Source organism: Podarcis liolepis (genome assembly GCF_965112155.1).
Source record: "Podarcis liolepis genome assembly, chromosome: 17".
Classification (NCBI taxonomy): Eukaryota; Metazoa; Chordata; class Lepidosauria; order Squamata; family Lacertidae; genus Podarcis; species Podarcis liolepis.
The window spans coordinates 9,362,719-9,389,816 of NC_139571.1; the positions used below are offsets into that span (position 1 = coordinate 9,362,719).

Sequence of the window (27,098 nt, forward strand, 5' to 3'; positions counted from 1 at the left end):
AAATGCACGTATCGCAGAACACAAGAATGCCGTCAAAAAAGAAGAAAAAACTTCCTCTCTTTTCCAACACATGAAAGAAACAGGACACGAAATTAATTTTGCAGATTCCAAATTGCTCTTTAACATGGAACATCACCACAAGAGAATAATCATGGAAGCCATCGAGATAGAGAAACACCCTCACAACATGAACAAGCGTGACGACACGTCCCGCCTGCCAGACATCTGGAAATTAGCCCTCCCCACAAAAACCGACACCAGAACCAGAGGCACACAGAACGCCATCACCAATCAACCACACCAGACCCAAACCCAGACCCTCTCCACAGATAAATTACAGACTCCATCCAGTAGCCAAACCATAGTGGCACCTCCGGATGCTGCACCCCCCTGCAATCCCTACACAGATCTGGCTGGCACAGGGCACAAAACCACAGCTCGCCCCTATACACGAAGCCAAGCCAGAGCACAACTAAGTGCAGTACAGCCATCTTCTCAGAAAAACTCTTCACAAGCTCAAGAGGTCAAGACACGAAAGCTTTAGCAACTAATCCACACTTAATGACCCACCTAAGTGGTACTCAGAATATCACTCAAGAAATCACTCAAGATATCCCTCAAGTAATTAAAGAACAAAAGAAGAAAAGGCACACTAACCTGGGAACTTCCTCTCTGCCCAGAACGTTGGAGGCTATACACCACACCCCCTCAACAGTATTTATAGGAACTCAAACACTGAGATCCTGCTCTGTTCCAGTAACAAGAAGCCGAAAGCACCAGCCTGAAGATGACGAGTGAGACCTCGTCGAAACGTCGCCTAGACACCCCAACTCTTACACGGGAAGACACCCGAAGACACCAAAACCTGCATTCCTGTACCCGTGAAAATCTACGAAAGCATATATATATATATATATACACACATATATACACACACACACAGTGGTGCCCCGCAAGACTGCCTCGCAAGACGGAAAACTCGCTAGGCGAAAGAGTTTTCCGTTTTGGAGGTGCTTCGCAAAACGAATTTCCTATGGGCTTGCTTCGCAAGACGACAATGTCTTGCGAGTTCCTGCGGGTTTTTTTCCTCTCCCCCCCCTTTTTCTAAGCCGCTAAGCCGCTTATCAGCTGATCCGATCAGCAGATAAGCCGCTAAAAGCCACTAATAGCGCTAATCCGCTAATCCGTAAATGGGCTTGCTTCGCAAGACAAAAAAACCGCTAGACGAAGAGAATCACAGAACGGATTCTTTTCGTCTTTCGAGGCACCACTGTATACATGCATTTTTTCTAATGCATGCTTTCTAAATGTGTTTTATCATAAAATACACATTTTCAAAGTAACTGAGAATTGCATTGCAAAGCTTGATGGGAAGTGCAAAATCTGAAGGATAATTCTCTTCTGATCCATACATCAGTTCAGGAAGTGCAGATCATGTCCGTTCACATCAGAAGTCACAAAGATCAAATTTCTTAAGCATCCCAGGTGCATTTCAAAACTGCTGGTGAAGCCTTACTCTGAGTGTTCCCACCTAGCGACAGGGAGTCAGTTTACGTAATTCAGCTTGCAGTTAAAACCAAACCTGCCAAATCCACACTTTCCAAAACAACATGAAAACCAAAATACAGCTGTGCTTCGAAATTTGCACTTCTTTGAATGTTGTGATGCAGTTTTCCAACCCACCAGCGCTTACAAAATTGTACATATAGGAGAAAATGTGTATAAAAATGAACATGTTAATGAAAACAATGTACAAAGATGCATCATCTTAGAGGAAATTGCTTGCTTAAGTGTGTACATTAGTCAGAACAGCATGCAAAAATAAGCTTATTAGGAGAAATTCCCACTAAAAAGCTGATTAACTTTCATGATGATTTTTTAATAAAAAACCAAGATTTCAAATTGCAGAAATGTGGAGATGATGATGAAGAATGTTAAAAACATGATGAAACATCAAACATCAAAAACTTCCCTAAACAGGGCTGCCTTCAGATGTCTTCTAAAAGTCAGATAGTTGTTTATTTCCTTGACATCTGATGGGAGGGCAATCCACAGGGCGGGCACCACTACCGAGAAGGCCCTCTGCCTGCTTCCCTGTAACCTCACTTCTCACAGTGATGGAACCGCCAGAAGGCCCTCAGAGCTGGACTTCAGTGTCCAGGCTGAACGATGGGGGTGGAGACGCTCCTTCAGGTATACAGGACCGAGGCCATTTAGGGGTTTAAAGGTCAACACCGACACTTTGAATTGTGCTCGGAAACGTTCTGGGAGCCAATGCAGGTCTTTCAGGACCAGTGTTATATGGTCTCGGCAGCCACTCTCAGTCACTGGTCTAGCTGCTGCATTCTGGAGAGCTGAATTTAAGATTGAAAAAAGAACTGAAAAACTGAAAATGGGAAACGGGAAATGGACAGATCCTTCCACCTCTGTCCCCACCTACAGAAGTGAATATAGGAATCTGTATTACGCCAAGTCAGACCATTGGTGGATCTTGCTGACACCGACTTGAAGGTTTTCAGGCATCAGGTCTTTCTCTGCCCCACCTAGAGATGCTGGCGATTCAACCCCAGGCCTTTAATATCCGAATCATATGTTTTTAGCACTGAGTAATGGCCTTTCCCCAAGATGCAGTTGTTAAGTCAAGGACCTTCTTGGTAGTGACACCCTTACTGTGGAATCGCATACTGTGGAGTAACTTCACCAGGCCAGTTCTTTTTTTTGCCACTTAAAATAATAGTAAAGACCTTTTTTAATTTAGGAGAAGGCTTTGCTGGTTTGACAGATTCGTAGTTTTCATTTGGCGTGGGTGCCAGTTTTAGTCTTGTTTGCTAGAATGCTACTGTTTGTTAGGCTGTGTGCACATTACCAGCTTAAAACTCTGCAGGGTCGTTTTGTTCCACTGCACTTCAAGCTGCATTGGCATTCTGTTGTATGCATTGACGTGGCCTGATGTACACATCTAAGTCGCCAGTGGGTGGAAGAGGGATGTCTTCACCCCATGAGAAGCTCTCAATTTGGATCGAAGCTGGTTTGAGGGAGGAAATACATCAAACCACAGAATTTCATCAGAACCTGCAAAACAGATGTGGATGGCGGCTAACTTCTTATGCACATGGCTTCTGAAAGCAGCATTAAGAGTGCACTGGGTGCAGAGTACATGGGAATGTGTCTGCAGCCTTAGAGTTTATGTGTGAAGTATTAATTTCCTAGTCTTATTAACTCTGAATTGTTGGTGCATGGTAGGGTTGCCATATTTTGACAAGCCAAAAAAGAGGACACATTTGTTGACTTCTACTTTCCTTTTTAGTTTGTTTTATTCATTTTCACTTTTGCCAATTAACATCATACGTAAATCATAATCATTTTTGAAATAGGGTTCTCAGAATCCCTGAACATCCCTCCATGGTTTCCCCAAGATACTGTTTTCAAACTGCATCATATCATATTCTCCATATTTTCTTAAAACTCAACTTTTATCATAATTCTTGCTTCATTGCAAGTGTTTTTTAAAATTCTGCTGATGTTTTCGATTGTTTACAGTGTTCTTTCAAGTAACTTAAAAAATTTCCTCATTTTTTATTAAATTTATTGTCCTCTTGATCACTGATTTTCCCAGACATTTTCGCCAATTCGGCATAGTCTATCATCTTAATCAGCCATTTTCTTTTGTGGGTAGATTGTCCCCCTTCCATCTTTGGGAAAGTAGCATCCGTGCAGCTGTTGTAACATACATAAATAGTCTCTTCTGATCCTTAGGTATTTCTGGACTTAAAATTCCTAGTAAGAAAGCCTCAGGTTTTTCTACAAAAGTTATTTTAAACATTTTCTTCAACTCATTATAAATCATTTCCCAATATACTTTTGGTTTTTTTGCATGTCCACCACATGTGGTAAAAAGTGCCTTCCTTCTCTTTACACATCCAACATGTATCTGTAGCAGTTCTATACATTTTTGATAGTTTCGTAGGAGTTAGGTACCAGTGATACACCATTTTCATGTAATTCTCTTTCAACATACAACATGCTGTAAATTTTACAGCTGACTTCTACTTTGAGTTACGGATCTCTGTGACAACTCTCATCATGAAAAAGAGGATGTGTCCTGGGGGGGGGGGAGAATGACATATCGTTTATATTTTATTGTTTTATATTTTTCATAGTAAGTTGAGTTTGGGCATTTTGGTTGGGAAATATGGTGGAAATTTAAGAAATAATAATATAATGGTAAGCAGGAACTTTGACAGACATGCTTGTGCCTGCCATCTTTCCCAACATCAGGGTTTTTTTTCCAGGGAATCTTCTCTTCTCATGAGGTGGCCAGAGTATTGGAGCCTCAGCTTCAGGATCTGTCCTTCCAGTGAGCACTCAGGGCTGATTTCCTTAAGAATGGATAGGTTGGAACTTCTTGCAGTCCATGGGACTCTCAAGAGTCTCCTCCAGCACCATAATTCAGAAGCATCAATTCTTTGGCGATCAGCCTTCTTTATGGTCCAGCTCTCGCTTCCACACATCACTACTGGGAAAACCATAGCTTTAACTATACAGACCTTTGTTGGCAAGGTGATGTCTCTGCTTTTTTAAGCAGAGACTGCTTAAAAAGGGGGACTGGCTGCACTGCCCTAAATCCAGCTCTGTCGTAAACACTACTGATCTTAATGGGCCAATGGTGTCTCACTCAGTTTAAGGCAGATTGCTCTGTTCCTTGGCTGCCTGTAGAGTTGGACCATCCCTGCCTTGCCACTGGGATCGTTTGTCTAAGGTTTTGATCAGGGACTCTGCACATACTGGGAGACTGCAAGATAAAACCAAGGCTGCGATGAAAGTTACATGAAGGAAAATGAACAGAGCTCCAGGGTGCCTCATTATCACCGTGAATTTACTTTCATTTGGCTGTTGGCTAAATCCTGTAAGTGTTTGCATCACAGAAGGGCTCCTGGGTGTGTTAGCCCTGTGTGTTGAAACCATTTGAAGCTATTGTGGGGCTAGAAGCATGGTGGGTGGGTGTATCCGCAGTATCCCAAGCATCCAGGATAGTCCTTGTTTAATTTGTCTTTTGCATAATCATAGTACTGAAAGCTGACCCCTGACCAGTGAACACTTTTGTTCAGATATCCCCCCAGCTCCTGAGACTTCAGGAGGTCCACATTTTCAAACCCATCTTCCCAATGCTAAAGGCCCTGCCCCTTAACCAGAAAAGGCTGAGGTTTTCAGGGACCTGAGCTCTGCAGCCAGTACTGCATTCAACACTTTCCCCCTGTGCTCCCACAGAATCAAAGCATCCATTTGGCTTTGACCATCTTTGGCCAAAGGTTGTGCTTGCACCAGAGCAGGGATTGGGATAACCTTTTGCTGCTTCGTTTCCTCCTGGGTGCATCTAACTGTGAAGAAGAAGAAGAAGAAGAAGAAGAAGAAGAAGAAGAAGAAGAAGAAGAAGAAGAAGAAGAATAGTAGTAGTAGTAGTAGTAGTAGTAGTAGTTTGGATTTGATATCCTGCCTTTCACTCCCTTTAAGGAGTCTCAAAGCGGCTAACATTCTCCTTTCCCTTCCTCCCCCACAACAAACACTCTGTGAGGTGAGTGGGGCTGAGAGACTTCAGAGAAGTGTGACTAGCCCAAGGTCACCCAGCAGCTGCATGTGGAGGAGCGGGGAATCGAACCCAGTTCACCAGATTACGAGTCCACCGCTCTTAACCACTACACCACACTGGCTCTCACTGTGCTATTCCCTATGTTACAAAATAGATTCGTAGGTGGAATTGGCATGGAGATATCAACATTCCGGATTTATAAGCTTCAGATGTGGCATCGTTTAGATTCTCTGGGCACTTGTGTTCTGTGAAAGGCATGGTGAGGTAGTGTGCATAGATGTGACAGAAGCCAATGGAGCTGAACCAGAAGTAGTTACTCCAGAAATAAAGAAGTGCTTTGCACCATGGCCTGATTTGCTAAACACAGGGCCAAGCCCCAACAAGTAAGAGAGAGGAAGGGCAGGAAAAGATGATGTGGGAGTTGGCAGGAAACCACGCATGAACATGGGGCAGTTAAGAGCTTTGCCAGGGGCTTCAGAGGTTTTGGTTTCATTCTAATAATTATAAGATATAAATCTTATTGCAAGCATTTTGCTGCCAGAAAAGAAATGAAGGAAAGGGACATGAAATTCGCATACCTATACCAGTTCTTCAGCAGATTGACTGCATGAATGTTTACTTTGACTATTGGTTAAACCTGGTTGGAAGATGTGGGGAGAAGCAGAGGAAGTACCGTATTTATCTTTCCCCAGAGAGGGATGCTGCAAATTTGGATACCCCTCTGAAAACTGGTGGCAGGTAAGTGGATGCATTTGGATGAATCTTGTAACTGAATTTTGGAATTTCCTGTATATGAAAATTTTACTTTGTATTTGGGGGGCTTTAAGATATTATGGGATGTTTCATTTGTATGGTTTTGGGGTGGTTGTTTTATATTAAGACCGGTTGCATCTCTTGGCGAGATAAAAATACTGAATATTATTATTGCTAGCACTAGTCACAGCAAAGGATGTCAGATCCCTGCTTGAACAAGCACTGGAAAGAATAATAGTAATAATTTCTATTTCTATTAGTTAACTGTGCCACAAGATAGTTGTTTGTGAAATGCACAATAAAAGCTTTTTAAAAGTCTAAAAGACAAAAAAAAAAAAAATGCAGATTGCAATAAAAGTCCAAAACAGCGCAGACTGAAAAGTCTAATAACTGTTGCAGTCAGAATCACCTGTTCACGTGGAGAGCTGGCATCGTTTCATAAGAGATAAAAATGTAAGAGCAACACCGCCACAATAAAACAGAGACAAAATATTACTATCAGTCTTACGTCATGCTAATTAAGAATGAGAAGATGGCAAAAGAATGTTAAAACACCCTGAAAAGTCTGTGCCTGTTGCTGAAAAGCCTTCAAAGTGCTGGGTGAACCTTTCTAGCGTGAGATTTCTGTAGCTGGGGTGGGACCACTGAGGAGGAGGCCCTCACCCTCCATGCTTCAGAATGAGGTGGCACTTGATCTTAGGGGAAAGTCACTTTAGTTTCTGAAGTCCCAGGCTGCATGGTCAATTTCAGCACTTTGAATTGGGCTCAGAGATTAATCAGAAACCAGTGAAGACAAGAAAGAACCAGTGATAAATGTTTATATAGCCTGGTCTCATACTGCCATGCTTTTATACTGACTGAAGTTTTCAGACCGTCTTCAAAAGCAGACCCAAATATGTTGCACTGCAGTAATCCAGATGAGAATTTATGGATAAGTGAAGCCAGGTTATCCACATCCAGGTAGGGTCAAAGCTGGGATATCAGCCTCAGGTGTGCCAAAAAAGCCACTTGCATCACTCGACAGTGATGGTCCCAAGAGATGCTCCACACAACAAGCTATGGACCTGACCCTTTAGAGTACAGTGGTACCTCGGGTTACATACGCTTCAGGTTACATACACTTCAGGTTACAGACTCCGCTAACCCAGAAATATTACCTCGGGTTAAGAACTTTGCTTCAGGATGAGAACAGAAATTGTGTTCTGGCGGCGCAGCGGCAGCAGGAGGCCCCATTGGCTAAAGTGGTGCCTCAGGTTAAGAATAGTTTCAGGTTAAGAACAGACCTCTGGAACAAATTAAGTTCTTAACCCAAGGTACCACTGTACAACAGGACACTTATCTATGGTGAACGACAATAATAGAAACAATATAGTTAAAAAAAAGCAAGCTAAAAAGTTAGACTCTTGCAACAGTTATCGTTCATTGTTGGCAAAGGGAAACATTTTATCCCCTCTTTTAAAAAAAGAATAATAATGTGAGAGTGGGGATGAAACACAATGTGTCAAGTTTGCCCTCCTTCCTCACCTCCCCAAAGAATCTTCAGAATTTTTCATCAAACATCAGTGAATAATAATAATAATAATAATAATAATAATAATAATAATAATTTATTATTTATACCCCGCCCATCTGGCTGGGCCTCCCCAGCCACTCTGGGCGGCTTCCATAGAAACCAAAATACAGTAAAATATCACAGATTAAAAACTTCCCTGAACAGGGCTGCCTCCAGATGTCTTCTAAATGTCAGGTAGTTATTTATCGCTTTGACATCTGATGGGAGGGCGTTCCACAGGGCGGGCGCCACTACCGAGAAGGCCCTCTTCCTGGTTCCCTGTAGCTTTGCTTCTCGCAGCGAGGGAAGCGCCAGAAGGCCCTCGCCGCTGGACCTCAGCGTCCGGGCTGAAAGATGGGGGTGGAGATGCTTCTTCAGGTATACTGGGCTGAGGCCGTTTAGGGCTTTAAAGGTCAACACCAGCACTTTGAATTGTGCTCGGAAACGTACTGGGAGCCAATGTAGGTCTTTCAAGACCGGTGTTATGTGGTCTCGGCGGCCGCCCCCAGTCACCAGTCTAGCTGCCGCAAATGCAAATCTGAGAGAAGATGCTGGATTTCCCAAATATTGGCAATCACATTTCCAATTCAGGCATACTACCTGTGCAAGGAGGGGTAGCGCTCTCCAGGATTCCTTTGCAATGCTCTTGAGAGGACACCCAGGTGTCATTCTCAATCTGCACTGAAGGGACCCTTGGCAAACAGGATGCGTCACGGTTGGCCCTGAAAATGCCATCCGAGCCACAAGTGTCACGAGTCCCATGGAGACATGGTGGTGGGATCACCACAATGTCAGAGAACTAGCAGAGGCCAACCCAGGGGAAGGTCCTAGCAGGTTGTGGGCGAGAACATGGGACCCCAAGATGCATCTGACCCAGGGAAGATTTCCAGTAGATTGGGAGGTGGAGATCTGGATTCAGGGCAAAGGGCCTAGTGGCTGTCAGAGGTGCACCCCGCTTCTGCGGTGCCAGACACCCCAGCACTATGTCACCAACAGTGAAGGTGGATCCGGGGCAGTCCCCTGTCACCTGACTGTGAGCCAACTCTGTTGCCTCTTCTTCCGTCTCGAAGGACATGGAGGCCACAGTGGTGATGCCAGCAGACCACGCATGTCCAGCCTATAGGGAGGAGCTCTCGTTTACTTGCCCACTCCAGAGGCTCGGGACATTGAAGGTGTGAACAAGCTGCACCCACCTCACTCTTCAAAAGGAAAGCACAAGGGAGCATGTCAAGATTTTGCTCAATGTCTTAGCTAAGCCTAGCCATGTGTATTAGTCCTCTGCCATGCTTCACCTGCTTATAACGTGTAGACCTCATGTTGGGACACTGCACTGATCTTATCAATAAAGCTCTGAAAGCCTCTAGTCATGGCAATGTTTTGACTGCTGAGGCCAAGGGGGAGAGCCAGAACAGTTGGGACACAATCACCCTGGTGCAGATTACAAAGGACTGAAACCGGTTGAACACTGTTCTGAGCCCTGTCCTCATCCCGTCTGCCTGGCCCCTAAGCCCCCTGCCCCCTGCCTGGTTGCACCCAAAAAGGCACAAGGACAGGAAACAGCATTTCTCTGTCACGAAATCTTCCATGGCACGACAGGCGCAGCCATTCCGCTCCTCAGCCTGGGCAGGCTGCCTCGGCGTGGTTTTAAATTTCCCCGTAAGTGGGATCATGGTGGCTGGCTTCTCCTTTCTCCTGCCGTGTGGTGTGGGGAACAGCAGCCATGTTCTGCGCTGTGGGGAATGTCGAGAGGAGCCCAGCACCGGAGCAGAATGAGCTGTCTCTCTCCACACCCTCTGCTGCTCGCCAGCAATTCTGCTGTGGCAGGGCCCCCAATTTGGCTCAGGCCCTCTCCGGTTTCTAACATGTGGCCAGCCTTTGCTAAAATGGCTTCCCCTTTCATGAGGCTCACTTTGTGCTGTGAGTGGTGGAGACGGGGGGGAAAGGGTCAAGGACTGGAACAGCGCAGGAAGGGGTGTGCGTATGGGTGGGCAGGCGGGGGTGTTATGGCTCAAGATTGAGGAGAGTTGGCAAAGACCTGTGTGTGTCTGACTACACCGACTCCAGCCCTTGCCAGATTTGCTTTCACGTGAGCTTTCGATTCATCCACCAAACCGAAAAAAGATTAAATAAATAAAAGGCCCCAGGCCCCTCCTGCTGCAGTGAAGCTGTGCTCAGGGAGCGGGGCGGAGATATGGCTCCGGCAATGTCTGGGAGTACAGCTTGGAGCTGGCAGGTCCAGGGACAATGAAGCAGACCTTGGCATCAGAGGTTTGGCAGAGAAGTGAGATCGGGTGGGGAAGGGGGGGCGGCTTGCACAGATGGTCTTGCCTTTATTTCACCCCAAAGGGAAAAAGGATGTGGAAGGGGGGATTTGGAAAGGGGTTCTCAGACTCCAGATGCACCCCATGTTATATGGGGGAGGCTGCTCCTTACTGACCCTTCTGTTTGCAAGCCAGGGTGTCAGTGGAGAGAATGGGTGGCTGCGTAGCCTAGGAGAGGCTGAGTGGGCCGGGGGGAGGCAGCAGGCACCCACCTTGGCATTTGGGAGCGCTGGCTTCAGAAGCACTGCCTGGCATCACTGGGTGCGAGGGTCCCAGGGGCTCTGGGACAGCTGCCCTGTTTAGGGGAGCCAGGCAGCTGTGACAACCAGAGATTTTGGTTAGGAAGGTCTGTGCAAGGGAAAACATCAGAAGCAACCCCCCCTTTTCTCTCTCATTTTCTTTGGCTGGCTGATTTGGTGTTTCGGGGGGGGGGGGGAGTCCCAGACAGAGGGGAGTGTGTGTCTGCGTGTGTGTTGCACACCTATTGTAGCCAGGAACAAGGAGAGCAGCATTTTCTGGAAACACCCCTATTTCTCAACCCACAGATCTTTCGCAAAGGATTTTTGCCCAGTCGAGAATCTGTGATGCTTGCAGATAACATGGTATGATTCCTCACCAAAAATACCTTTTATTAGACATACTTGTGTACAAAAATGCATATATGAGGGGAAATACACCCAAAAGAACATGCCATTGAATAAATGCAAACAGAAAGGAGGTGAACTGAACTGAAGATTGGAAACTAAGAAACAGAGATTTGTCCATCCCTAGTTTCAATATGTTGTTGGTTTGACGGACATGGCAGGTCTTGCTTTGGATCTAGTGTTCTCTGCTGCACCAGAAGTTGGTGATCTGGAGAGTGGGGCTCTCCTGTCATGGCAGGTCACTTCCTCATCACTTCCAGTTGTCACTTCTCTGCTAGGATTATGGGTCTGTTAGAATGGTTGTCCCTGGGTGCTGCTGCCGCCGCCATAGATTGTTTTGTGGGATAAGGAGTGATCAGGTGCCCCCTCCTGCTGAAGGGAGGCTGCTTAGCTCCTTGGTTTACCAATGATCCGGGATGCAATGAAGCAGTTAGGGAGAACTCAGGTGGCAGAAAACCTGCCATGAATCTAACCCATGTCTTGTGAACACAAGACCAATTGCAACAGAGCTGCAAGGCATCCCTAACCTTTTGCCTTCACTTGGGAGGAAGGGAGAGCTGTGACACAACAGAGGGGGTAGGAGCAAAGAAGAAGAGTTTGGATTTGATATCCCGCTTTATCACTATCCTAAGGAGTCTCAAAGCAGCTAACATTCTCCTTTCCCTTCCTCCCCCACAACAAACACTCTGTGAGGTGAGTGAGGCTGAGAGACTTCAGAGAAGTGTGACCAGCCCAAGGTCACCCAGCAGCTGCATGTGGAGGAGCGGAGATGCGAACTCGGTTCACCAGATTATGAGTCTACTGCTGTTAACCACTACACCACACTGGCGCCTTACTGTAGCCAAGTCCTCCCTAACCTGATTCCCCCCCAGATGTGGCTGGACTCCAGCTCCTCTCCGCCAGAGGCGTAGGAAGAGGGGTCCAGGCCACCTGGGTGTCATCACTGAGGGGGGTGACAAAATGGCAAAAATATGTGTGTTTTTTTAAAAAATAAAAATTGAGCTCCCGACACTTTTTTTTTTGAAAAAATAACTCTTGCACCCACCGCACCCCACTTCCTACACCACTGGCAGCTAGGTTAGGTGGGGGGCACTGGGCACCACACTGTGGGGCCTGCAGCGTGCCTGAGCCATGCGTCTCTCCTGAGGGGAGGTGGTGGGCGGACTGCCTGCAAGCTCTGCACTGCTTTTTCGAGCAGCATGGGGCTTGTGTCTGCCCACCCCACCGCCTCAGCTGCCCTGAGCTGAGGGGGAGGCTGCGGAGGGGCTCCATGCAGCGCACGCTGCCTTGCCTCACCCTGCTCCCAGGGGCAGCTTCCCCCACCCCCAACTGCAGGACACATGTGCCACACTGGGCACCTGAGCGGCTAGCTACGCCGCTGCTCTCAACCCTGGCCATCATGGCCACAAATGGTCACACACAATGGGAGATGCCACCTGGCAACTTCAGGAGGGTACCAGCTTGGGCTCTAGGGCTTTTACACCCTTAACAGGTGTTAAGACAGAGGGAGGTAAAGAACAGAAGGCAAATTCTTGCGCACACAAATTGTTCTTTCAGGAAGAAGGTTAGTCTACAATCATTTTCTCTGATGTCTCATTTCCTAGGTATGGGGCATTTTTAATTTTTTAATTTTGGTTATGGGGGAGCTTTCAATCATGTCAGCCCCAACCTGAAGTGGCTTTACCGTCCCACTGAGAAATAGGCCTTAGCTTCCTGTTTGGAAGGATAATAAGAACATACGAGGTGTTGGGATGCCTGGGTGTCCTCATCTTCTTCCTTTTTCTCTCTTCTTGTGGAAGGCAAGAAGCTTTTGTAGCCCAAGAGTGCCTACTTTAAAAAAAGAAAAAGAAAAAAGAAACTGGTTTGATTGTGAAGGAGCGTCTCCACCCCCATCATTCAGCCCGGGCACTGAGGTCCAGCACCGAGGGCCTTCTGGCAGTTCCCTCACTGCGAAAAGTGAGGTTACAGGGAACCAGGCAGAGGGCCTTCTCGGTGGTAGCACCTTCCCTGTGGAACGCCCAATGCCCTCCCATCAGATGTCAAGGGAATAAACAACAATATGACTTTTAGAAGACATCTGAGGCAGCCCTGTTTAGGGAAGTTTGTAATGTATGATGTTTTATCACGTTTTTAATATTCTGTTGGGAGCCAACCAGAGTGTCTGTGGAAACCCAGTCAGATGGGCGGGGTATAAATTATTATTATTATTATTATTATTATTATTATTATTCGGCTGATGCAACCTGTGGTGATCTCAACCTTTTGCATGTGACATTTGCACCTGTGGGTGGGTGGGAGCAGGGAGCAGGGAGGAACGCTGTCCATAGGAGCCCAAGCTGCTGGATCCTCTTATTCAGGGAACTGTCTCTTGGAGTTAAGTGCTGAAAGCACCTGAGTGACAGTGACGTGTGTTAACCATGCATGAGCAATTGCAGTGTTTGGGTTAGTCAGCCTCCAACTGTGCAGCCCTGGGCTTGTATCTCACCTTTTTCCTGCACAGGACATCTGCAGTGGCTACCCATTTTCTACCAAGCCAGGTTCGAGGTTATGTTAATTGACAAAGCCATGGACAACTTAAGTCCTGGGTAGGCTAGGGACCACCTGAATCCTTATTTCCCACTTTGATCACTGAGATATTTCGTAGGATCCTCTGCTGGTCCTCTCCTATTTGACATCACCAACCTTAAGTGTGGACCGCTCTTCCAGTAGAGATCCAGCAGACATCTTCTATAATAACCTTTAAAGGTTTGCTGTAAATTCTTCTGTGCTGCAAGGCTTACGCAGACAAGCATTTTCTGGTTTAGTTAACTGGTTATCTGTTTTAATTTTGGTGTGGCTTTTAGTCGTATTACATGGTTGTAAACTACTTCGATGTTTTTCGTAAAATTGCAGTGCTGAAGTGTTCAAATGAATAAATACTGTTTGGGGCTCCAGTGAAGGGAAATTGCAACCTGAGAGGTGCACCTCAGGATCTCTTGCAATTTTCTGGAGGAAGTCAGGCGGCAACATTTGAATTGCTCTTGCCTCTGTGCCATTATTCAGCATCCCCTGTGACCACAGTGCAGTAAGGCCAGATTCCACTTCTCAGAATCCAGAGTGCAGTGCTGGACAGAGGAGTGGCAAATGAGCCAAGCTGCTCTAAGGCTTTGATCAGACATCTCTGTTCTTATGAAAGCTTCATTTGCTTATATTTGATTAATAGTAATGTTAGAATTTTAGGGACGCGGGTGGTGCTGTGGGTTAAACCACAGAGCCTAGGGCTTGCCGATCAGAAGGTCGGTGGTTCGAATCCCCATGACGGGGTGAGCTCCCGTTGCTCGGTCCCTGCTCCTGCCAACCTAGCAGTTCGAAAGCACGTCAAAGTGCAAGTAGATAAATAGGTACCGCTCCGGCAGGAAGGTAAACAGTGTATCCGTCTGCTGCTCTGGTTCGCCAGAAGCGGCTTAGTCATGCGGGCCACATGACCCGGAAGCTGTACGCCGGCTCCCTCGGCCAATAAAGCGAGATGAGCACCGCAACCCCAGAGTCGGCCACGACTGGACCTAATGGTCAGGGGTCCCTTTACCTTAATGTTAGAATACAATAGCAAGCCAAATACTATACATAGAACTTTGTGTGTGTGTTTGTCTGCATGGTATTCCCTCTTTCACTGATGTTCAGGCTGTGCCATAGTTTTCGTAACCATCCATCCATGCAGAAACAGGAAGGATTGGAAGGGAAGCCCCAATATTTATAGAGGTACAATTAAAACAAAACCCTAAGTTGGGATGAGGGGGAGGGGAAAACTCAAGGACAGGCCAATGAGGATTAAGCATGCTGAGTAGTTGTCACAGGGAACGTGAATAAAAAACCAGTTAGGAGAGGGATTAGAATGATGTGTCTAGAATCCTGTATGGCATCACTGCAACATTGTGTGGCAGGTCCCACTTGTATATACAGGCAATGGCCAATTTATGCACGTCCAATTGACATGTGACCATGACCGCATGCATTGCGGCAACGATCACAAGCAATGACTCGGAACACAACCCCCATGCAAATTGAGGCTTGCCTGTATTTAAACCCTGCCTGAGACAGAAATTATCACTGGTGACTTGGTGCAGGTAGCAGGCCCCTTATACCAATGGATACCACAGAGCTCCCCTACTGTTGTCATAGGTGAGACAAAAGTAATTATTAGTATATCTATATCCCACTCCCAACCCCTCAGAACCAGGAGTCAAGACAACTCACAAAATTAGAACAAACATGAATAAAAGACAGAAAGTTGAAAACACATAAAAGACAATAGTTAATAAGTAATTAAACCATAATGGTATTAAAACGATAGAAAAGAAATCTATAAAACCTAATAAAGAAACAGTAAAAAAAAAAGGCACAGCATATTTTTAAATGAACCCTTTCCTTAGAAACAATGAGTTCTCAAAAGAATAAAGCAGACAAGAAGACAGAAGAACAGCAAGGAGGGAGCTACTCTATCCTCTCTAGGAAGGAAGTTCCAAAGTTGACTGCTATACTTTACAAGTGTGCAAAGTGTGGTACCATCTTTCCCTGTTTAGGGAAGTTTTTAATGTTTGATATTTTACTGTGTTTTTAATATCCTGTTGGAAGCTGCCCAGAGTGGCTAAGGGCGGGGGCAGCCAGATGGGCAGGGCATAAGTAATAAATAATAATAATTATTATTATTTCTCGCTTTTGCTCTTCCTGGGAATTAGGTTACCATTAGGATGGCAGGAAGGGCAGGCAGAGTATGAGAGAGATTAGCTTTTGCCCAAAGCCAGAGAGCAAATTCATGACAATTAAGGGATTCAGACCCAGGTCTCCCTATCTACTCACACAGTTAACAAAGCGTATCACTAAATGCTCTGACGCTTGCCACAAATTGCCACTCACACGTGAGACACTGGAAGTCCAGAGCAAAAGCAAATTGCTGGGTGGCTGATAAGGCCCCCGAGTGGTGGTGGGGGAAGGACTGGTCCTCATTGTGGCAGTCTATAGCTCAGAGAGGCAGAATTGGCCCGCCTGCCCTCTTTCTGGCAGCAGGTCCTCGAGTAGTTATTATTCACTGGATCATCTCATTGTGAGGTGAGGGAGGGAAGGATTGTTCGCAGCCCATTCTTTGGTGAGTGGGGAAGAGATATCAGTGGTGCCTTGAATAGGAAGCTGCGCATTTCATAGACCAGCTTGGAGCTGAGCCCTGGCGTGGGCCTGCTACATCCCATTTGGTGGTGATTGATGGCTCCCGGTAATGGAGTGGTCGATGCTTAGAGGTTGTGTGGGGCTGGAGCTAAGGCTGCCATCCACCTGGCAAGAGGAGAATTCAGAGCACTAGAAAGACCTAGGGTCTTTGGAAGTTACTGAGAACGCATATTGGTGCGAATGAGATCTCCCAGCCCTTGCCTGCTTGATGGCTTTTTGAGAGACTGGACGGTCCAACATTTTGCTGCCTGAAGCTTTATTCTCCTAGCTTGGATCTTGAGGCTTTCAAGGATAATTGAGGAGGGTGGAGAGGGGCAGAGGGCATGTCTCTCCCTGTGATATCCATCATTGCGCACTACAGCCAATACAAATTTTTAAGGGAAGGTGCAAGACACATTGGATTTGCCTTACTGATCACAGTGGATGCTCATAGCTGACTTTTCTGCACCATTGGGTGTGGCGAGACCCATGGATTATTGTCTTGTGAATTATTTAATTCATCTGCAAATCTTAGGCTGACACAAGTTCGTTTTATTAAAAAAAAGAGGAAGCTCTGCCCACTTACCCATTATTTCATTTATTTATTAATTGCTTTTATACCCCCCCTTTCCCATAAAATATGCCCAAGGCAGTTAAAACTATCCAATGGACAAAATAACATAATTAATGCCCGTACCAAATAAGCATTATCACAATAAAACAATATAAGAATCAGACCAGAGAAGATAAATGGCTAAAAAGGCATCCGTGTCAAGCCATTCACAAGATAATCAGCATCTGTTAGTTCTACACTATGAGATGGCTGCAGAAAAGCATTTTGTGCAGGTGGAACTGGCCCCACTATTCCGCCCTAAAGGTTTACCTGAGCCACTCAGTGCTGCTGATTCATTGCTGTTGAAGAATGAAAGACCAACTAATTCATCCCTTGCTGGCATGTAGCCTTGCCAACCCACTTCTAGTCACGTGGGGCCACTTCTCTTTTGGTCTGCAGGTGGAGTATCACATAATTGATTCCCCCCCCACACCCAAAAATTATTCTGCATATAGTTGAGAAACCCTTCCTTCCCTATGAGATGCATTGGCTGCCAGTTTTTGACCAAAAAGCAGGCTAAAAATTTCACAAACGAGCATCCCATCATGTGATTTCCCACCTGCGGTTTGAAGTGGTACATAGATTTGCCACTTCAGTAAGAGCTGGCTTATTGCTTCTTGAGTATGTTTTGTTTTGTTTTGTTTTGGGTTATTATCTGAAGCGCGAGTGTGACAAACATGTGTTTGCTTGCATGTGTTCCATACAGGTGCTCTAATCAGAGCACCAGGGTTGGCTACAGCTCCCTGTGGACTCTGCATTCTGTAGCAAATCTGGGCTTGCTGCTGCCAAGTTTGTGAACTGACCACGAGTGGAAATTTGTCGAGGGATCCTGTTGTTCTCCTTTGATCTGGATTCCTCACATGGCCTCCAACGCATGATTCTGTGGTGCTCTGATGTGGGCTTTTCCTGGAAAGCTGAGCCATGAAATTGATGTATAGCTTCAATTTCTGTAAAGTTGAAAAGTTATGTATCTCTGTGAGAGAACCAACTGCATTTAACAGGGTGTTTACCATGACTTCCATAACCAGCTGTTTCAAACCACATATATCTATGGTACTTTGAGCACTGCAGGGTTCAGATTCCAGATCCCAACCTTGTTTGGGCTTTCAGTTCCACCCTTCTATTTCCTCCTTTAATGGGCAGCATTCCCCACCCTCGATATTAATGAAGTACGCTAGAAGTGCCATGCGATCCAATCAATTGCCTGTGTGGGAAATTAGAGCATGAAGCTGTGTGCACAGGGATGAGAACCCAGCCAGTCCAGTCTCCACCCTCAGCCCTACGAGAAGCTGCTTCGAAAGCAGAGGTGGCAGTCATAGCCCTTCTGGGCAGGACTGGGATCAGGGCTTGGTTGGACACCCTGTGAGTGATACTTGTTTGTTACCTGTTGCTCCCATCCTCACCTGCTGGTATGGCTTTGTTGAATCCAGAGATGAGAGTAGTTTGCCCACTCTTCCATGGCAAAGTCTAGATAAGTAACTGGGAGCATGAGGGCCTAATCCAGCCCCTAGCCTAGCCTCTGATCCTGTGGATTCAGTCCTAGATTCCTAGAAGAGAATAAAAGAACTGTCGAGTTGGAAGGGACCCCAAGGTCTGTTCATATAGTCCAAGAATCACAACTAAAGCACCCATGACAGATGGCCATCTAACCTCTGCTTAAAAACCTCCAAGGAAGGAGAGTCCACAACCTCCCAGGGGAGACTGCTCCACTGTCAAACAGCTCTTACTGTCAGAAAGTTCTTCCTGATGTTTAGTCAGAATCTCCTTTCTTGTAACTGGAAGCCGTTGGTTCAAGGCCTACCCTCCAGAGCAGGAGAAAACAAGCTTCTTCCTTCTTCCATGTGACAGCAGTAGAGATATGTGAAGATGGCTATCATATCACCTCTCAGTCTCCTCTTTTCCAGGCTAAACATACTCAGCTCCTTAAATCAGTCCTCAAAGTCTTGGTTTCCAGACCCCTTGATCAACTTGGTCGCCCTCTTCTGCACACATTCCAGCTTGTCAACACTCTACTTAAATTGTGGTGCCCAGAATTGGACACAGTATTCTGAGTGTGGCCTAAGGCAGAATAGTGGTACTATTACTTCCCTTGATCTGGACACTATACTTCTGTTGATGCAGCCCAGAATACCATTAGATTTTTCTGCTGCTGCATCACACTGTTGACTCATGTTAAGCTTGTGGTCCACCAAGACCCCTAGATCCTTTTCACATGTACTGCTAGTAAACCAGGTGTCCCCATCTTATATTTGTGCATCTGATTCTTCCTGCCTAAGTGCAGAACCTTACATTTGTCCCCATTGGAATTCATTTTATTAGCTTGGGCCCAGTTCTCCAATCTGTTGAGGTCATTTTGAATTCTGATTCTGTCTTCTGCGGCATTAGCTACCCATCCCAATTTGATGCTAGCTGCAAATTTGATACTGTTCCCACTGTTACTGCTCTTTAGTCACTTTCACCCAAGACATGGTCAAGAGGGTTTCTTAAGCCTATTTCCTAAAGAGCAAAGGAGGCTCTGGCAAAGCCCACCCTCCCCTTTGATGCACCTGAAACCTCAGTCCCCTGCACAAGATAAGACACATGGAGATGGTAGTGATCAGCTGAAGTGACCAAAGGAAAGATTCCTGCTCACACAGGGGGAGAAGTGGTAAAAGAGCAGGCTGCCCCAGTCCTCTTGGCTTGTATAGAAGTGGGTGGGGCTTATGCTGCTCTCCCCCGAGGAAGTTTCTTCATGGGAAGCAAAGTTACCAATCTCCTGCTCCACAATATTTGTAGATCTCCTTGTTAAGCTACTGGAGCAAAACCGAAGTTAATAAATAGCGGGGGGGGGGCGGGGGGGGACCGCTCCAGAGAAATAACCACCCATGTTAAGCCTGAGGAGAGAGCCAGTGTGGTGTAGTGGTTAAGAGCAGTAGACTCGTAATCTGGTGAACTGGGTTCGCTTCCCCGTTCTTCCACATGCAGCTGCTGGGTGACCTTGGGCTAGTCACACTTCTCTGAAGTCTCTCAGCCCCACTCACCTCACAGAGTGTTTGTTGTGGGGGAGGAAGGGAAAGGAGAATGTTAGGCGGGATATCAAATCCAAACTATTCTTCTTCTTCCTCTTCTTCTCTTCTTCTGAGGAAACATCTATATCAGAAGGATGAGGAATAGCCAAAGGAAAGGCTATTTTTGTTAGTAAGGTGGGTGACACTGTACAGACCATGCAAAGGGTGGGGGGCAGGTACAGATAGGCCAGAAGAGGGGAAATGAATGCTAGTGCATGATATAAAGGTAAAGGGACCCCTGACCATTAGGTCCAGTTGCGGACGACTCTGGGGTTACGCACTCATCTCGCTCTATAGGCCAAGGGAGCCGGCGTTTGTCCGCAGACAGCTTCCAGGTCATGTGGCCAGCATGACTAAGCTGCTTCTGGCGAACCAGAGCAGCACATGGAAACGCCACTTACCTTCCCACCGGAGCTGTACCTATTTATCTACTTGCACTTTGACATGCTTTCAAACTGCTAGGTTGGCAGAAGCAGGGACCGAGCAACGGGAGCTCACCCCATCGTGGGGATTCAAACCGCCGACCTTCTGATCAGCAAGTCCTAGGGTCTGTGGTTTAACCCACAGCGCCACCCACGTCCTAGTGCATGATATATTTTATGAGAAATGAAATGTTTTTAATGTGCTGAAATTAAGGGGACAGAGCTGATCATCTCAGTTTTAGAGGTGGTTCATAAAATAGCAAAAGCAACTAACAGACGTATGGCATCTTAAAGACGAACTGCTTTATTGTGGCACAAGCTAGTCCACAAAATCTGATGCCATAATAAAGCAGTTTGCCTTTAAAGTGCCAGTGGGCTGCTTTTTTGTGGCAACAGACAAATGTAATGGTTACTCTCTGCAAAGGTTTATTCTCATAGGCAACCCCCTAATACATATCTGTGGCTAGCTCACTTTGCCCCACCCTGCCTCTCATTGTAAGGTAATTGGACCCAGCTTCTATAAAGAGTGTGTGGCAGCCTCCCAAGGGTATTTAGTCAGGCCAGATGACTCACACAGCCACTGGCATTCACACTTCATGAGTGTCTAAAGGTCACTTGGGCAACTTAGGTAAGAGGTAGATCAGAAGTCTGACCTACTTCAAACTCAGTTTGTTCTGCAATGTATGCTCAAACTATATGAGATATGCAACTGTATGCACCCCCCCAAAAAACCCCACACACATTTAAAATGAAAAGTGATTTGGGGAGGTTGAGTGGAAGATCAGCCAGTGGGAAGGAGGTGCTTAACCCTTTTCTCATGGGATTTTGTTGTTGTTCCTATTTGATTATGGTGGTTATATAATACTGTCTTTGGGGGTGTATTGCAACAAATCAAGTGGGTTACAACAAATCAAGAAAAGGCAACATTCAGGTAGTTAACAGTAAAACAATTCTTTTAAAAAACACAATTGTAAAACAACTGGAATACAGCTTGGAATATAAAAATCTATAGGGTTTTCATAGAGTACAACCCAGAGAGAGCCATATGAATTTCCTTGGGGAAGGCACTCTAGAGGTATGGGGCCACCACAGGGAAGGCCGTGTCCCTGGTACTACCCAGCCTGGTACTCGAGCCAGAGAGCGGAACCTTGGGTGCTGGTCTTCAAACTAGGGCAGATACATAAGGATGGAGGGTGTCCTTCAAAAGAACCATGCGACTTTTCTCTCTATGAGGGAAAAGTTTTAGGGACTGAGGGAGAAAAGGGATAAGCACCTCCTTCCCATTGGCAAATCTTTTACTCAAGACTGCAGTCTCCTGCTGTGGGTTTCATTAAAACAAATATCAGTGAAAAGTTCAAAAAACAAAACAAAAACCCTGCATGTCATGTATGGTTTTTCCTTTGTCCTAGAAATTGACTTAGCTTTTGACCATCCTTGGGGCTCCTCTGGCATACGGCAGCATAGTATTGTTTAGCATGGGGCCCTCATGTGACTGGTGGCTTCCTCAGAGTATAGATCTCCACACTGGATTCTGAGGTGGCGTATGTGACTTTTGGGGGGCGGGGGAGTCAGGGGAGCCTGGCCATTGCTGACTCGAATGCTGAGTTCCTGTTTCTTGGATACAAAGCTTCTGTTCCAGCATCCAAATTTTTACTTGCCTTTTTGGTTTATTTCACTTTATTTTATTGTGGAAGAGCATCAGACTGCTGGCTCATATTTAGCTTTATGGTGGATTTTTTTCCACTCTCAGATCCTTCTAATAGTGAGATCACTTAACTGCCTTTTACCCACCGCTTTCTATTTCTACCGTGTTCCGGCCAAGTTCCCCGTGTTTACCACGGCCACTTTGAATTCTAATCCCTCAAAAGAGCATGCAATTCTTCTCAATTTTGTTTCTTATCTACACTGGCTGTGTATCATGATGGAATGGTAATAAGCATTTCCACAGGTAAGTCATCTATATTGGAGTGGGGGATATGGGCCTTTCAGATGTTGCTGCACTACCATCATAGGCTATGATAGCTGGGACTGATGGAAGTTTGAATCCAACAACATCTGAAGGGCTACTGCCCCCCATCCCCAATCAATGAATGCATCACTGGTTGAGATGCTTATTAGCATGAACATTAGAATAGTGAGAGCCCTTACCTGTTACTTCTTCCCACTCTAACATCAAACCATAACAGATGTTATCTGAATATCTGTCAAACTGTGTACCCATCAACTGGTCGTTTACTCTGCCATTTTAAGGTTTAGAGAAGTGACACTTTTGCTGTGGTTAATATTTCGGCTTTATGATAACCAGAAATAGAGGTGATCTGGAGACAGAATAGCAAGGAGTCCGTAAAGGGCACCCCTTCCCTGTTGGAAATGTCAATTATCTTTCTAGTTGCGGTTTTTAGTGAATCCTGAATAGAAGTGGATTGGAAACAGTGCCCCCTAGAGGTAGATGGGAAACCGTGTATCACATTCCCTTGTCCACATCACCAGCAGCTCCTAGGGATGCTTTGGAACTGGCACTATTTAGCAGAGGCCCTGGTCACTTCCACATGACCTGTTCATTGAGCGTTCATCTAGATTTGTTTGCACAAAGTTTGCAGGGAGGTGATACAATGCTCATTATTTACTGAGCAATCCCTCCAATTTGTTGGTGGGGAGGTAATAGGATGTTGTGCCAAGCAATTGCCATCCCATTCTCTTTGCACTGTCTTTACTGCAAAAAGTCCTCTAGACTTTTTTTTTGTGGGAAGCCCGTTTGTTGTGCGAGAAGCGCAGATCCACTTTGTGCAACCTGAATTTGCCAGTGTGTGGTTAATCCCACCTGCAAAGGCAGCAATAGCCCAGAAGGGCCCCGTCTCTTCACCCTCCTACCCAGAGGAGTCCCAAAACATTTTGCTGTGTCAGTTGTCAACCGTTAAGTCCCTTACAGTAGAGGATGTCGAGGTTCAACTTGCTCTCACAACAAACCTCATAAACCTCACACATTGTATTTGAAAGTGACTTCTTGTCCCCTGTTAACTGGTATATGACTGGATCTATCCCACTTGCAAATTATAAGTTATCTGGAATTACCCTCTTGACCGTCTATAGTCCAAAGGCTAGCTCACAAGCCAAGTCAGCCAGGGATCTAGAGTACACATAGCCAATGGTCTGGACCCATTATAACCCTAGCTGCTCTCCAGCTGCCTTGCTTAGGCAGAAATGGTGGAAGAAGCACAGTAATTCCAGACAAGGCTGAGCATTTTGCTGCTGCTGCTGCTGCTGCAGCAGCAGCACCATCAGGGATAGGAGCTACACTGAAGGTGGCAATTGAATACAATGTGCGTATGTGTGAGAGAGAGAGGCTGGGGGGGGGGGAGGAATGACAGGAGGGATTTTATAATTTGCTCCTCACTTACACTGTGGGATTTTTCTGTTTTGTTTTTTTATTATTTACTTGTTTTTATCCTGCTATTTATTCTGTGAACTGCCCTGAGATCTCATGATGAAGGGTGGTATAATAATAATAATAATAATAATAATAATAATAATAATAATAATAATAGCACTGTCCATAACTCCCACCCAGAAGAGAGACTAGGGGAGGATCCCCATTAAGATTCTGATAAAGTGGGCTGGAGGCCATGAAACTTTATGCTATAATGAATTCATCAGTTTTAAGGGTTTTGTTGAAATAAGAGGGTTAATTCCTCCCCATCTGCACCACTGCAGGAAACTCGATCATCCGCGCAAAGCAGCCCGTTGCTAATGCCTTTTGGACGGCCGCATGCTCTTGCGACAGCCTCAGTTTAGGAGCTCACGTTTGTTATTTGGGGCCCTGGGGCCTTCCATTTGCACCCAGGTTGGGCTGCAAGCTGAGCAGACCTGGATTCGGTTCAAATCGCGCCTCTGCTGTGGATACAGGGGCACATCTACACTGCAGACCCACACGGGATTAGGCGTCATACCTCCTTTCCCCATGAAAGCTTAGGCTGTGTGTGTTGGGGGGGGGGTAGGTGAGTTAGGCAACTCTGACATAATTATCAGCCTTTCTGGAAAACACATTTCCCAGTTATTACTTGGGGGAAGTCGTGGCCCTGACAGTGCAGTCCTCAGAAATCAGTCACGTTGACTTCAATGGGGTTTACTTCCAGGTAATGGGGTCCAGAATGGCAGCCTGCAGTGGGGATAAAAGGCAGGGCTTCCCTGTCCCTCAGACCTGCCATGTGTACAGTGGTACCTCGGGTTACAGACGCTTCAGGTTACAGTCTCCGCTAACCCAGAAATAGTACCTCGGGTTAAGAACTTTAGGATGAGAACAGAAATCGTGCTCCCGCGGTGCGGCGACCCCATTAGCTAAAGTGGTACCACAGGTTAAGAACAGTTTCAGGTTAAAAACGGACCTCCGGAATGAATTAAGTAATTAACCCGAGGTACCCGAGGTATGGCATTCCTGGGGCGAGCCCTTGCGTCTCAGTTTCCTAAAGTGAAACGCTGAATGTGGGAATATGTAAAATTACGCGTGTGTGTAACTTTTTTTTTTTAACTTTAGTTTTTTTCTGGAGAAAACTCTTGGTTGTTTTCCTCTTGCGCGTCGCTTCGGAGGCCAAATAGCTCGTGTAAAAGCAGACCGATTCGCTCCTGGCAGTCCGAAAGACCAAAGGGAAGGCATTCTCTGCCTGGCCTGGGACTGCCCGAGGCGCCTGGTCATCCCCGCACTCCGAAAGCAGCAGCAGCAGCAGCAGACTCGGGCGGGAAAGGATGCGCGAGAAGCGGGGAAGGGCGCGGGGCTTGAGGATGGCACCGAAAACCACCGACGGCATCGGGACGGGGATGTTGCTCTCCTGGAGCGCTTTCGCCAGCGGAGCGTCGCCGCCGTCATCTTCTTCCTTACGCATAGAAAGAGGGGAACCCCCACCCAGAACACCCCCCCCCACCGATCCAGGTCTTGGCCTTTTGAACCTGGGTCGGCGGCGCAAGCCCCTGCCTGGTCCGCACCCGACCTTGGCAGCCTGGCCGGCGGACAAAGGAGGCCTTTCACGGCGGCTTTGCTCAGGTGAAACTTCCCTCCTTCTTCGCAGGGACTTGAGCCGCCCTCCTTCCCTCGGCCGGCCGCGGCCTGCGCCTGCAACTGGAGCAGCGGGGCTCCGGGTCCCGCCGGCCGGAGAAGGCGGCCTTGCTAGACGGCAGCTCGACAGTCGCAGCAGGCCAAATCAGGCCTGCTCGGCTTCCTTCCTGCCGCACCCAGAAAGTATTCTGCGGCCCCCTCCTCTTTCCACAAGCCGGGCGCACATCTTTTTTTGGTGGGGGGGGGGTTAGTGGCGGAAGATCCCCATTAACCAAACGGCTCCCCGTCGGGGCCACACTTCAGTTTCAAGCGCAATTCCTCCCGCCCTGGGATCTGGGGTCCCGCCGTGGCCTCCCGCCTTCTTTTCTCTCAGGAGGCCACATGTGCCCCCCACCTCTCCAGCCCCACGGGCACCCCCCCCACACACACCCCGAGCCCCTGTTCAATCCGTCGCGGGGCCGTGTGCTTGTGCGTGTGCGCGCGCGACGGTTCAGCCGTCGGAAGAGCAGAGCTCTCTCTCTCTCTCTCTCTGTTCGGGGGCTCCCTGCGACTCTCGGCTCTGCTTCTGCCCCAAGTGGGTCTCTGGCAGCGCTGGCAGCTTGTGATTCCCAACTAGCAAGGATGAGGGCACTGGAGGGCACCCCACGCCGAAGCAGAAACCTCGCAGACCTCCCTGACACTGCAGAAAACCGATTTCCCTCAGCCAGGCTGCGGGGTGGGCTGCGGGGGTTCACTCTCCGACTGCCCGTCCCTTCGGATGTCGCCGAGGGGAGAGGGAGACCCAGGCCCCAACAAGGGGCATCACCCACCCGCCTCGCCCCACTTTAATTTCTTGCTTGGTACCAACGGGAGACCAGCACCTTAGACAAGGTCTCTCTCTTCCTCCCTTTTTTAATCTTGTGCCCACGATATTCCTCCTGCCTTCTTCATCTTCTTTTGAAAAAGCCTCTCTTTCTGCGTCCGTTAGCCATTCCCGCTCCCCCGCACACCTCTGTAGCAAAAGCAAAAAATATCCCCAAACGGACAAGAGGGGGGGGGGTTAGGGAGAGACGAGACGAGAGAGACCCTGACTAAGATGGCATTCATCTTTCTGTGGTTTGGAGATTACCATTAATATCTGCTCTTCAAAGGAATCCGAAACTTCCTAACGAGCCAGGGAGTGTTTCTGAGTGCAAAGTGTGCGTGTGGTTCCCCCCCCCCTCCGCGCGCGCCTCCGGTGTGCGGTGTGTGTGTGTGTGTGTGTTGTGTATGGGCGGGTGGGGGGGGCGGCGAGTGGGAGGGAGGGAGCTCTCAAAGGCTGGACTCGTTTTTTTCCCTTCCTCCCTCCTCGCTCTCTCTCGCTCGCTCGCTCTCTCTCTCCCAAGGCAAAAGTGTTCTCCGTTCCAAACTTTGTCTAAACTTTCACTTTCAGAGCTCCGAGGCGGGGTTACAGACCAGCATGGAGTAGAGCGAGAGGCAGCGCCAGAAGGAGCCGCCGCCGCCGCCGCCGCCACAGCTACAGAGAGCGAGAGAGACGCGAGAGCACCCAGCGCCGCCGCCCGAGCTATGCCGCTGCTCGCCTTGTGAACACCCAGTCCCGCAAAAGCAGAGCCCCCAAGTAACCATGTACTCCCCATACTGCCTGACCCAGGTAACCAGCCAGCCCAGCTCGCGGTGGAGGGAGGGGGGGAGAGAGGGTGGCGGGTGGGGAGGGGGGGTAAGATAGCGCCCCTTTCTCGCTCCCTTGCTGGGACAGGCGAGCCAGAGGAGCCGGGGTTGCTTCTGTCCGCGGTTTGCGCCTTGCGTTGTTGTTGTTGTTGTCTGCCCTCCTCCCCTCCCCCCTTTCCTCCCCCTTTCTCCTCCCCCCCCCCCCCGGTCGCAGCCTCGGCTTCCCGGCTGCCTCGCTCGCTCTGCCGCGGCGTTTGTTGTCGCTGGCGCCGCCGGTGCGAGGCTTG

The 27,098-nt window shown here is 47.5% G+C and overlaps 1 protein-coding gene across 9 annotated transcripts in view; it reads left to right on the forward strand.

The window, feature by feature from the left end:
- The window catches only part of NFIX (nuclear factor I X), a 256,420-nt gene that overhangs the window by 29,829 nt on the left and 199,493 nt on the right, over positions 1-27,098 (forward strand). For 7 of the 9 annotated variants that reach the window (XM_083483095.1, XM_083483093.1, XM_083483089.1 and 4 more), the window contains exon 2: positions 26,576-26,794. In XM_083483095.1, coding sequence (XP_083339221.1) covers positions 26,768-26,794 — 27 coding nt within the window. In that variant the 5' untranslated portion in view covers positions 26,576-26,767. Of the gene's footprint in view, positions 1-9,904; positions 10,161-26,418; positions 26,795-27,098 lie in introns of those variants that run through there. The other 2 variants (XM_083483092.1, XM_083483094.1) reach the window with 2 other exon arrangements.